Here is a 12,765-nt window from a genome sequence, read left to right as displayed (position 1 = left end):
GCAGCGCTCTCATAAAACCCAGGCCTCCGGCGCTCCGTTCCCAGCACACTCCTACCACCCAGTTTGTTATGTCTAGAGTGGCCAAGAAGGCACAAGGGTTCAGCATGGCTGCTGGTGCTCGTGCCAGGGTGGCTTCGGTACAGTGGCTCGACTGTCAGTGCCCTCCGAGAGGCTTCACACGGTCTCCCTTCGCCCTTTAGTCCGCCAGACGCCTGTGGTTTGACTGCACAACGGCAGCCAGAGTCTGGTTTCAGGAAACCATCTCCCAAACACACCCAGATTGCACAGTTGCTGCTCCTGTGGCCAGGCTCAGTGCGGGTGTGTGGGTGTGTGAGCTGAGGTTCAAGTTGTGCCCCAAGACGTCAGTGTTACGTCGGGTCAATTTCCATGGGTTTTGGACCAATGTCCTTATGGGAAAGTGGGCCTTGTCAGCTGCTGTTTGTAATATCCTTACCAGCTTACAAATACGCACCGGCAGTGCAGTGGTGGCCTAGCTAGGGCCCTGTAATCAGAAGGTTGCAGGTTCGAATCTCGAGACGCCAAGGTGCCCCTGAGGTGCCACTGAGCAAAGCACTGTCCCCACACACTGCTCCCTGGCCTGTCATGGCTGCCCACTGCTCACCAAGGGTGATGGTTAAATGCAGAGGACTCATTTCAGCTGCAGTGTTTCACCATGACAATCACTTCACTTTGACATGGCAGGGCAGGTTGCCAAAACACACCAGCATCACTAAGTCCACCCATCTGCTCGTATTTCTACCTTTGAAGGAGAAGAAATCTACACAAACTTGTTGCCAAGCAGCAGCGCTAATAACTGATGCACCACCACACCGCCGTGCGTCGAGGGGGGTCTACACGTTCTCTGTATCTGTGCGCGCATCAGTTGAGTTTGCACATCTGACACGACTGAGACTTCTTACACATTGATCCACAGCCTGGTGCGGCATGTGTCAAGTATCAGATGGATTTGAAGCTGGGGCTTGTTTTTCAAGTAATGGAACAAAATTGATTCGCTGGATTCGCTGCCTCGCCACGACTGCTCATATATAATGGCATTTCCACAAATGTATTGTTCTCAGTTTAATTTCCCACTTTGATGAGTGACACTTAATTTCATCTGTCTAATTTTGATTGTTTAAACAATCCAAAAGTGGTGAAATTTATCTAAAAGTTCATGTTTTTCTGCTCCTCAAAGATCTTTAGCGTCCCCTGATGGTTACATGGAGCATTACAGCCTTGTCATTGTCATTTGGAGCAAGACTCCACTTTCCACATAGAATAAAATATATGCCCACAGAACAATGTGCATGAAATTAATCTTGCACTAACTAGAGGAATAGTGAGGACTATATGTTCTCTTTCAGGTCTTATTATGGTTGAAATCTGCTTACCTGGTCCACACATTCTGAGAATGAGAAAAAAAACACAGATTTTGTTCTAGTTAGTGGGTATGCAGCAGGGCTCGTTTTAATGCTGATGCTGTTTTCAGGGCCATCGGAGCCAATCCTCTATACTGCGACTGCCGCCTTCGCTGGCTCTCAGACTGGGTGAAGACTGGTTATAAAGAGCCTGGCATCGCCCGGTGTGCCGGACCACCCGAAATGGAAGGCAAATTACTACTCACTACACCAGCCAAGAAATTTGAGTGCCAAGGTATGTTACTGGTAGTTACAAGCAGATCCACTGCAGGTTACTTGATATGCAACTATTGTGAGCCATATATATCTTGCAATGCATGATAAGTACGTAATAAAAGATGGCCATAATCCTGGTGGGACATTTGGCAGAGACTGGGAAATTCAATTAAACCAATGATTTAAAAAACCAATGTACATTTAATTGCAACTAAATTTAAATGCACATTAAATGCAAGTGAAATAATTTGGGGGAGTAAAACATATCTTATTTCCATTCTCATGTGTTTACTGAACTGTGTTCCTTTGTGTTCAGGAGAGGTTGATGCGGTTGTCTTAGCTAAATGCAACCCCTGCCTGTCAAGTCCATGCCTGCACAAGGGAAGCTGCCATAACGATCCAGCGGAAGTGTATAAGTGCAGCTGCGCTGAAGGTTTCAAGGTGAGCAACAACAGCCTTCAACCTTCACCCAAAGAGCTGTTGCATTTATTACATAATTCACTTTTTCTCCAATTCAAACCAGGGCAAGAACTGTGAGACACCACTGAACGCTTGTGTCAGCAACCCATGTGCTAACGGAGGAACATGCCAGCTTGGTGGAGATGAACACGAGACCTTCAGGTGGGTTTGCATGGGTGGGTGGCTCCAGAAACCATGGAACACTGGCTGGAGAACATCTGAGTAACAAGCCTCTGCTTCTCCTGTTCTGCATTTCAGCTGTGCCTGTCCCACTGGCTTTGAAGGCACCACCTGTCAGATCAACATCGACGACTGCGAGGACAATGACTGTGAAAACGGGGCCACCTGTTTGGATGGGGTGAACAACTACACCTGCCTGTGTTCCCCCTTTTACACGGGTAAGTTAGATGACCCATGGTCCATGCCACACCCGCTGGGCCCCAGTATGTTGTTTTTTTTGTGCCTGACTGGGTCTTGTGTGAATTTGTGTGCAGGTGAAATGTGTGAAGAGATGGAGGATGTCTGTGCCTCAGGAAGAAGTCCTTGCCAACACCAGTCCACCTGTCTCATCACTGCTACTGGTCCCAAGTGAGTCCCCTGCCAGCTCTGTTCCAAATCTACACTGTTCACACTGCACAGCATATTAACTCATTACTCTTACTTCTAATTGCTAGTTTAGGAATTTACTATGAAATATGAATTTACTATAAAAATGAATGAATTACTAATTTACAATCAATATGACAGGAAGTCACTCTGACACCGCAGGAATGTTGTTACAGCCCATGCTCTATGTACAGTGGAATTAGAAGTTAATTTACAAGAGACCATGATTTTTATTACTAATTACGGGGAAAATATTTGTTGTTTGATCATGGTGTGTGTTATTGTGAGCAAATGCCACATAGAGAACAGAGAACAGTGTATTGTAGAGAATTCAGGTATATGAAGTATTTCATGTTATGAAGTATTTCTGTAGTTATGCACTGAATTGTGGGACATTTAATTTCCATCAGTTCAACCCTCAGCAATATATCAATATTGCAAACCATTCGTGGCACTTTTGAGCACAGTACATCATATTAGGGCTGATTAATCTAATTTTAATCACAATCATGACTTTTGCTGCCACGATTGTCTGCAATATTTACATTTAAATAACCAACCACATGGGGTGAAAGCATAGGCTGAGTGGCAACCTGAAATTGTGACAGAGTGAGACATGCGTGGCTGCGCACACACCTGCAAGAAAGTGAAAAGTTGGCAACCCTAATATATCTATACACCATATATACATATACATATACATATACATATACACACACACACACACACACACACATGCGACTTTTGCACTGGGTACGGCTGTAATAACAAGTGAACGAGGAATCAATGCATATGTTTTTTTTTTCTTCAAATAAGCAAGTAAATGGATGTTCATCTTTAATATTAAATAGTGACCTGCCTTCGGTCATCTCTTACGCCAGAAAATGTTGACCGGCTGTTTTTCATCTGCAAAAATCTGAAAGCTTTGTTCACTTGCTGTTTGTGTGGAAAAAAACTATACCTATAATAATAAATAACCTTTATTAATAATTGTGATTACAATATTGATAAAAAATAATCGTGATTATTATTTTGGTTGTATGGTTGTTTAGTAGCCAAATTGTGTGAGTTCACTGTATCTGTTTTGCCATGCAGGTGTGTTTGTGCTCCTGGCTACGTTGGTGACGACTGCAGCATGAACTATGACGACTGTAAGGAGCACCGCTGCCAGAATGGCGCTCAGTGTGTGGACGAGGTCAACGGCTACTCTTGCTCCTGCAGAGATGGCTACAGGTGAGGCTCACGCACGTTCGTACTGGTGGCTTCTTAACCAGTACACGTGCTAAAGACTGGTCTGTCGGTCTCCCATCTCTTCAGCGGGCAGCTGTGTGAAGTGCCACCGACGCCTCGGTCTCCTTGTGACCTGGCTGACTGCCAGAACGATGCACCCTGCATAGAGAGGGGTGGCAGGGCCCTCTGCCAGTGTCTCCCAGGATTTGGTGGTTCCCGCTGCGAGAAACTCGTTGGTGTTAATTTCGTGGACAGAGACTCCTATCTGCTCCTCAGTGACATGAAGAACTGGCCTCAAGCTAACATCACACTGCAGGTATCATCAAATTATAATAACCCAACATTTCATGCAACACTCTGTAGACCTGAGAGAGGTCTTAAATGCCCAAGATTGGGATGTATTAAAAAAAACAAGTCCACACAAGTCCACAAAAAAAAAAAACAAGTCCACATTACATACGGCAGTATAAAAGAATATCATTACAATGATAATTTATTATTGGTTTAAAAAAAAAAAAACTACAGGCGACTGTAAGTTGCCTGTAGTGGTGGCTCTGAGGCTCAGAGATATTATCATGCTGATATTTTTCTTCACTGACAAATTTACCAAGTAGAAGTGTTATAGCAAAATAAAAATGATTAATAATGACCCAGCAGAGGTGATTTTCACATGGAAAGTGTCTGAATGCCTTACTTTTTACGTACTGTACAAGAGTACATTACTGAATACGGTCATGGCCATTTATTCAGCATTCAGCATTCACTAAATATTCAAAGTATTTTGCTCAACCTCAGAAATACCCAGACGTGTTTGGACAGAGTTTTACGCATCGACCAGCTGTGCTTCAGCTGTGCTTCCAGCTCTGCCCTCACACTTTTTGCACCCCCAGGTGTCCACTGCAGAGGACAATGGTATCCTTCTCTATAATGGAGACAATGATCACATTGCTGTGGAACTCTACCAAGGACACGTGAAGGTCAGCTATGACCCTGGAAGCCAGCCTGGACACGCCATCTACAGGTTGGTGGTAGGACATAGCATAAAAATGTAATTTTATAGTGTAATGGCTTTCAAAAGGTGACTTTTTGTTCTTCTTTTTGTCTCTCCAGTACTGAGACCATTAATGATGGTCAGTTCCACACTGTGGAGCTGGTGACCTTTGATCAGATGGTGAACCTGTCCATCGATGGTGGGGTCCCCACCACCATGGACAGTTTTGGGAAAGTCCGGCCCCTAAACGGAGAGGCTCCGCTTTACGTGGGGGGTAGGGGCCCTCTGCAGATACCTCCCAACACCGCAGGCACTCTAAATTACACTACTGTTAATCACCCCCTTCCCCTCACGTTGTGACTCCACAACTCCCACCACTCCCTTCCCAAACCATGCCCCATCCCAGACTGTGTTTGCTAGAGTAATTCCGCCATGGACCAATCAGGCTTCAGACTGCCTGCTCCCTACTCAACCTAACAGATACAGTCTACACCGGTGCATGATGGTGTTTTTTTGTGTTTGTGGTGATTGTGGTGTTGTGATGTTGTGGTGAGGTGGTGTTTATGTGAGGTCATTCCTGAGATCATGTTATGGCTCGTTATTAGAGATTTAGGGGGTAACAAAAAATTCTGACAGTATTTCCAGTGATGTTCTTTCTGTAATCGCGCCAGATTATTCACACCTTGACATTCACACTTATTCTGTAACCAGCAGTTTATTCAGTCAGCTAGAGCATTGTTTCCTAGTTATGGACCTCCTACCCGAAAAGTTTCACCCCAATTTAATTGAATACAGTAGCAGAGGTGCGCATATTATTATGAAATTGTCCATGTGACCTGTAAATGTGGAAAAATATGTTTCCTTTCGCCTGAAATATCACCTTATTCGCATTAGGCGTATTTTCTTTTCGAGGGTTATAAGCAGTGTAAGATGGAATGAGAACTTTGTGGATGGTGGTCCATCGAGACGTTGATGATCAACATAGTAATAGGCGGCAATAATCAGGTTCCCCATAAACAAAATCTATTTTCCTCTTACTACTTATGATGACTTATCACACTTATCAATGATTCGTTTACAAGATACATGTGATGGTAGAGTGTGAAGTGTTTTCATGATTTCAGTAATGGTTGCCGGTTAGCGGCTGTGTAGTTTTATGGTTCTGTGAGTGTGCAGTGGCATGTTTACTATATTTACTGTCATATCAGTTGCTCTTGCATCTGCAGGAGTGTCTGTCTGTTTTGCACATTGTTCCTTCTTGCTTTTCTTTTCCAATTTTAAGGATGCTTTGCCCCAGATGGATTGGGTTTTATTTCTGCATAAGACTAGAATATATGACCTCATAACCTTTCCATAACAGTTCGTGACCTTTTAACCATCAGGTGGGGCACAAAGCTCTTTGAAATTATCCTCCTCTTCCTCCTCCTCATGTCTTCATCACTCCCATGCCAGCCCCTTGTTTGCTGTGTTGATGTGCCACTCCTCCTCACTCCCCATCGTCTTCATCATTTCATCTGCACTGTCCCTGCAGGCATGCCTGTCGACGTCCACTCAGCGGCCTTCCGCCTCTGGCAGATCCAAAATGGCTCCAGCTTCCACGGTTGCATCCAGAACCTTTACATAAACAACGAGCTGCAGGACTTCACCAAAACACAGATGAAACCGGGCGTGGTGCCCGGCTGTGAACCTTGTCGAAAAATCTACTGTCTACACGGCATCTGCCAGCCGGATGCTGCTATGGGCCCTGTGTGCCACTGCCAGACCGGCTGGAGTGGTCCTCACTGTGACCAGCCCGTCACCAACCCCTGCCAAGGCAGCAAGTGAGTGTCAAGGCAGAATATTCATTATTAATGTCATTTAAAAATGTTTGAAACAATCAAAATAAATTTTTTGATTGGAGCAAAAGCACCGTCCCCACACACTGTTCCTTGGGCACCTGTCATGGCTGCCCACTGCTCACTCAGGGTGATGGGTTAAATTCAGAGGACAAATTTCACTGTGTGCACCTTGTGCTGTGCTGCTCTGTATCACAAGTGACAATTACTTTTTTTTTTTTAAGTTCTGCTATAAATTTTCCCTCCAGCTGATTCAGTTTCTGCTCAATGAATGAATTGTATTAGTATAGAAGAAAAACTTTTTTTGTCTTTTTACACAGGTGTGTCCATGGAAAATGCATCCCTCTGGACACACAGTCATACCGATGTGAATGCCAGGAGGGCTACCGTGGTGCCCTGTGCAATCAGCAGGGGGAGCTCTTCAACCCCTGCAGGAGGCTTCAGTGCAAACACGGTCGCTGCCAGATCTCGGACACGGGCGACGCCTACTGTCACTGCGAGAGCGGCTACACCGGGGAACTGTGTGACACAGGTGAGTGAGTCGCCCCAAATGTCCCTACAAAGCAGTGGACAATGGACTGTTCCATCACAGAGAGAATGAGGAGGAGCTTCTTCCCGCAGGCTATTCAAGCTCTCAACAACAACAGTACCTAGAACTCCAATACACTCCAGCACTTTCACTTTCACTCTCAATCACTTCTGGACTCAACCCCCTAGAAATCCTTGCACAAACTTTTTATTTAATTTTGAACTCTTTTTCCTTGCACATTTACCTTTTCCCCCCTCCCTGTTATACTTTGTCACTTTTTTTTCTTTTTTTTATACTTTGACTCCACCTATTTGCACACCTTCACCATACCTGTTACACATATTTTATGTTTTAGGTTAAAGACATAGTCATATTTGGTTATGCTTGCAATATTTGCAGATTAGTTCATTGTATACTTGCAATATTTGCAATACTGTGGTCTGCAGCAGTCGCTAAAAGCATTTCACTGCATATCATACCGTGTATGACTGTGTATGTGACAAATAATACTTGAATTTGAAAGCAGGGTTGCAACTGCACCTACAGTCGGCTGCAGTGAGATTTTCACTTGTCACCAGTCACTTTTTTCTGTTATGGGAAATTTTTGAAAAAATGGTATGGAAAAGGAATTTTTTTACCCGCAAAGCACAATTCAAAACCACTCGATTTAGCAACATGGACACAAATCAGAGAAAAGGTATTACGTATTAAGTATAATGCAGCTAACACCTGAGAAATAGGCTGTCTACACTCACAGCTTCTTAAGACGTAATATTATCTGGTTTAGACTAGTGATCAACAGGAGTGTGTGAGTTGGGAGTCATTTCATTAAATTGGCTGGTAGTAGCCTAGTGGGTAACACACTCACCTATGAACCAGAAGACCCAGGTTCAAACCCCACTTACTACCATTGTGTCCCTGAGGAAGATTCTTAACCCTGAGTGTCTCCAGGGGGGGGGGGCTGTCCCTGTAACTACTGATTGTAAGTAGCTCTGGATAAGGGCGTCTGATAAAAGCCGTAAATGTAAATGTTAATTAACATTAGAATTTGTGACAATATAAATCACAGCCAGAGGTCTAAAGTAAAATTATAGAATATAGAGCTCTGTGGTATGAAATTGCCAGTGATAAAAAACATTCTCCTCTAACCACAGGCACATGCCCATTGCAGCCAAGTATCTTCTCTTGTGTGTATGTTCATAAAAGACATCACAGTAATGTCAGATTTTGTCATTTTTAACAGTGAGGTCATTTGTCGTCTCTCATTTTGTTGTATTAATGGTGTACTGTAATACATTTAAAAACATTTTGCCATCTTACTAATTATCTTCAGAGTCAGAGTGCCGGGGGGAGCCAGTGAAGGACTTCTACCAGGTGCAGCGCGGCTACACCATCTGCCAGACCACACGCATGGTGTCCTGGGTGGAGTGCAGCGGGGTCTGCGACACGGGCACATGCTGCGCCAGCCAGCGGATGAAGCGCAGGAAATACACCTTCGAGTGCAGCGACGGCACGTCCTTCAGCGAGGAGGTGGAGAAGACCGTGAAGTGCGGATGCGTGGGGTGTATGTAGCATGGTGCGCGGGAGGGGTCCTTCCACAGAGCGAAAGAGAGGGAGCGAGCGAGCAAGAGAGAACTGGAGGGAGAGATCCAGAAAGAGTATACAGAAATATATATAAAACCTCTATCTATATATTATGGACAACAAACGTTTTTAAAAAAGAACATTTCATCCCTGCTAAGGGTGTGTGGCATAAGAGAGAGAAGAAAAAACCATTGTATCTAACACCCATTCTTCAAAAGGGGTCACGGAAGTGGCGTATTCAGAACAGTTTTCCCACAAGTCACACGCACGGCCTGAAGTTTCCTTCCTTTCCTGCGCTCACGTGAAATCGTCCTCGATTTCTCCCATGGCGCCCCCCGGTGCAGAGACCTGGACAGTGGGGGGGGGGGGGGGGGGGGGGGGGGGGGGGGGGTGGCACCGCGACCGACCCCACTGCAGGATTACGGATCACCTGTGGATCATCTATGGCCGCATACTCAACATTCAACACGACAGCGAGGATGGGAGCCGGCGGAGGCGGGGGTGTGAAGAGGCACATATTGTACGGGAAGCACAGAGGGCTGCTCATGATGTCTTAATTGGTGGGGAGGGGTCTTCGCATGTGGCCCGGCGCCGGGGCTCCAGATGTCACAAACGCACTCATTTCCCTGTTTGCATTCAGACCGTCCCCGGTGCCACACCGTTGTGGTGAAAGGAACGTCACTTGGACAGGACGTTGGACTAATCGTGACAAACGTTTGTCACTCCCGGGCCTGTAATTTACTAAAGCGGTTCTGTTCAGACGGGGAGCTTTCAGAATGTAATTTCACATGTGAATAGCGGATGATGGACTGACCGAAATTGTCTCTTCCTAGTTTAGTTTCATGCTGTGTGACATAAGATGCATGCCCAATGCCATGTGATGTCCCTCATGTCATAGCGATTGTAATACTGTGTGTGCTGGTCATCCCGTAAAAAGCCACCTTGACCAAAACACTCTGCTCCGGCTTGGATTATTTTAGAAGTGTCTCCCCACTCCTCACCCTTGTAGGGCCTTTTTTATTGCTCTTTTCACTGGTAATGTCTAAAAGTGAACATTTTTCCCAGGATGCATTGCCTTAGCACTGGGATAAAAATCCCCCGGTCCCCCTTAAAAAACTAAGCAAAACAATGCGCTAAAGTGGTGTGATCTTTTAAGGCTGCAGTATTACTTGTGCAAACAATTGCATGTTTGGAAGATTTAAGAATTTTTTCAGATGTTAAGCTTTTTTTTGTTTTCTTCATAAGTTATCATGATAATTGTTGTTTTGGAAGAAAAAAAAGGTGCAGCATTGAGTTCTGTCTATTAATTTTTAATTTGTCTTTCTTGATGTAACCTAACTCTTTTAGCCCACTCTTTATACAGAAATGCCTAACAGATTCTAATATATATTTGTATTTCATTTTGGTATAGTATTTTTATATGTTAAAGAGTAAAATCTGTTTTTTCTGGAAGCTTCTATTGAGGAAAAAAAGACAAATGGCAATTTGGTAGATTCCCTTTGTGGTTTATTTGTGTATTATATATTTTTTTTATTTCATTGCTCAATATGGTAGTTTATAATTGGTCGAAATCAAAGGCAGCAAATCTTTGGCCTTGTTCCTTAGGAGGCAGTATTGATTTTAGAAATGTTTAATATTGTATATGTTGTCTTCCATGTGAATATTACATCTAATTCATTTGAATGTTTTTTTTTTGTTTTTTTATTTATTTTATCTAAAAGCTTTTCGTGGTGTAGAATATATAAGGCATATTTGTTGCTGGTTTCCTGTTAATAATAAGATAAAAGAAGAAAAAAAGGTTTAGGTGGGAAAAAGCTGCACCATATTCATGGCATCACTTGAAAACCAGAAACCATGGTGTTTATCTATCCTGGCTTACACATTCCATCTACTTTACCTAGACGGTCAGAAGGCAGAAGGCGTGGAGGTTACACATGGAAGGGATTGTACCTTTGTATTAAATGTTCCTCTTTAATGTCCATTGTGGTAAAAATAATTATGATGCTTCTTCTTTTTTCTGTTGGATTTTTTCTTTTCTTTGGATATAAATGAATTTCTGTCATTTTAAAACATGCGTGACACAGCCTGGACAAAACTGTTTCCAGGCTGTGTCCAAACTGATACTGGTTATGGTTAAGTCCTCGTCGGAAGAGAACAGTGCCAATGCAAAGTGCTACGATCAAGTGTGGAGACAGGACGTTGGGTGCCAATAGTGTAAGAAATATTCAAATACTCCTGAACCAGAGTTCTTTTTTTTTTGTTGTTGTTTGTTTCCAATGTACAGTACATTAGATTTTGAAAAGGCCAGCTCTGAATCTGTGGGGTTGAGTGATCACTACTCCTTGTTCTGCTGCTGTTCCGTAGCCCTCATAGAAGCCTTATCTTTTTTTTTTTTTTTTAAATGGAGGTGAACCGGTGGTGTCCATGCATCGTGTTGCATGTTACTGAGGCGCTTCCATTCAGAAAAAAAGGACTCTTACAGTCATTCTTCCAGTTGTGCTCTAAGAAACAGCCGATTCTGTGGCACAGCCTCAACCACTTTAAGCTATACTCATTAACATGTATTGTGAAAGATACAGTGTCTATTGAACCAGTGCAAGAAAACGTTGTTTCCTACCGATGTGCTTCTGTTGCTTTTCGTGAGTCTCCAGGATTGATGGTTATAATTAATAATTGCAGTAATTCTGAATGTATGTAGTGCCACCGACAAAATGTTTACTGAAACTCCACTCTTTTCATTCATTAAAATGTTGTGCTTTTAAGGGTTTTCTTCGTCTGTTGACTTCGCATGTTTGGATATTTGTTTTCGGACAGAAATGGTCACAAATGTATCATTTGTGCGAGAAGACAACTGAGGCAACAATTAGAAGCCCTACTTATATACAGTCTGTCTAACTGGTTTGTTAGTTGAGTTTAGTACTAGGGCTATTTTATTCATTTACGTGCTTCTCTGAGAGGAATGAAGATGAGTACAGAATAGCAAATTAGAAAGATATGACAAACAAAATTTGGACCTTAATGTTCTCATAATGACAACGCAGAAAAAAAACGGCCCAATTAGACAATGGAGAAGAACACACAACCACAATGCATAATAGCACTTTTATATCCAAGCCAGCAGAAACTTGGCAAACATTTAAGAAAAATTTTTTTAGAACAAAACACAAAAAAAATCCACGAAAATCTGCAAATATCCACAACATACAATGTTCAAGTGATGTATTTGGACTTGTATCTATGCATATTTACCACTGACTCTATTAAATAACAATAAATTATAAGTAGGTTCATACGTTTGCTTTTATATTTTAAAACCAAAAGGCAAAACAATGTGTACATATTTATGATTAATAATGAATACTAAACTCTAAATGAAATAGAGACACCATTGAGAATGGACAAACAAAAAAAACAAAACGCAGAAAAATTTAAAGCGGTGTAATGGCTTTTTAAAACAGTGCCCTAACTGACAGTCCAAATTAATTACCAAATTATATAGTCGGGAGAGTACAATGCAGACCTAAGGGAGAAATATTACCAATTTATCTTCAAATATATAGTGTTACATTATTTAATGCAGTTTCAGTGTCTTTATCAAAACCTACATGAAACACTTCTACATTAAAAGCTTAATATTTCCATGAAAATCCTGGAATTCAAATAAGGAGCCAGCAGCAGTCTAGAATTAATAGAATAGTCATTTGTTTAAGATTTTATTAAATTGAACATTTTTCATAATTAAAAATTCCCCTGAATAAATAAACTACAATTGGTCAGTCTGATGCAAATTGCAGGGAAACAAATAAAGAGGAATCATTTTGCAGGTTTCCTAATGCAAATCCAAGTCCAAAACCACCAATTTTGCTCATGGAAGATTGATGTATTACCAATGTCTTA

The 12,765-nt window shown here is 42.6% G+C and overlaps 1 protein-coding gene across 4 annotated transcripts in view; it reads left to right on the top strand.

The window, feature by feature from the left end:
* The window catches only part of slit1a (slit homolog 1a (Drosophila)), an 80,341-nt gene extending 71,108 nt beyond the window's left edge, over positions 1-9,233 (top strand). For 2 of the 4 annotated variants that reach the window (XM_028988963.1, XM_028988964.1), the window contains 12 exons: positions 1,490-1,653; positions 1,951-2,075; positions 2,158-2,255; positions 2,352-2,491; positions 2,588-2,681; positions 3,795-3,932; positions 4,017-4,245; positions 4,820-4,950; positions 5,040-5,194; positions 6,452-6,740; positions 7,076-7,287; positions 8,618-9,233. In XM_028988963.1, the coding sequence (XP_028844796.1) occupies positions 1,490-1,653; positions 1,951-2,075; positions 2,158-2,255; positions 2,352-2,491; positions 2,588-2,681; positions 3,795-3,932; positions 4,017-4,245; positions 4,820-4,950; positions 5,040-5,194; positions 6,452-6,740; positions 7,076-7,287; positions 8,618-8,856 (2,014 nt within the window). In that variant the 3' untranslated portion in view covers positions 8,857-9,233. Of the gene's footprint in view, positions 1-1,489; positions 1,654-1,950; positions 2,076-2,157; positions 2,256-2,351; positions 2,492-2,587; positions 2,682-3,794; positions 3,933-4,016; positions 4,246-4,819; positions 4,951-5,039; positions 5,231-6,451; positions 6,741-7,075; positions 7,288-8,617 lie in introns of all 4 variants that reach the window. The other 2 variants (XM_028988962.1, XM_028988961.1) reach the window with 1 other exon arrangement.
* The last annotated feature ends 3,532 nt before the right edge of the window (positions 9,234-12,765 follow it).

This window comes from Denticeps clupeoides, chromosome 8 (genome assembly GCF_900700375.1).
Source record: "Denticeps clupeoides chromosome 8, fDenClu1.1, whole genome shotgun sequence".
NCBI lineage: Eukaryota > Metazoa > Chordata > Actinopteri > Clupeiformes > Denticipitidae > Denticeps > Denticeps clupeoides.
The sequence above is the reverse complement of the archived record's forward strand: the minus strand, read 5'-3'. Positions and strand labels throughout refer to the sequence as shown.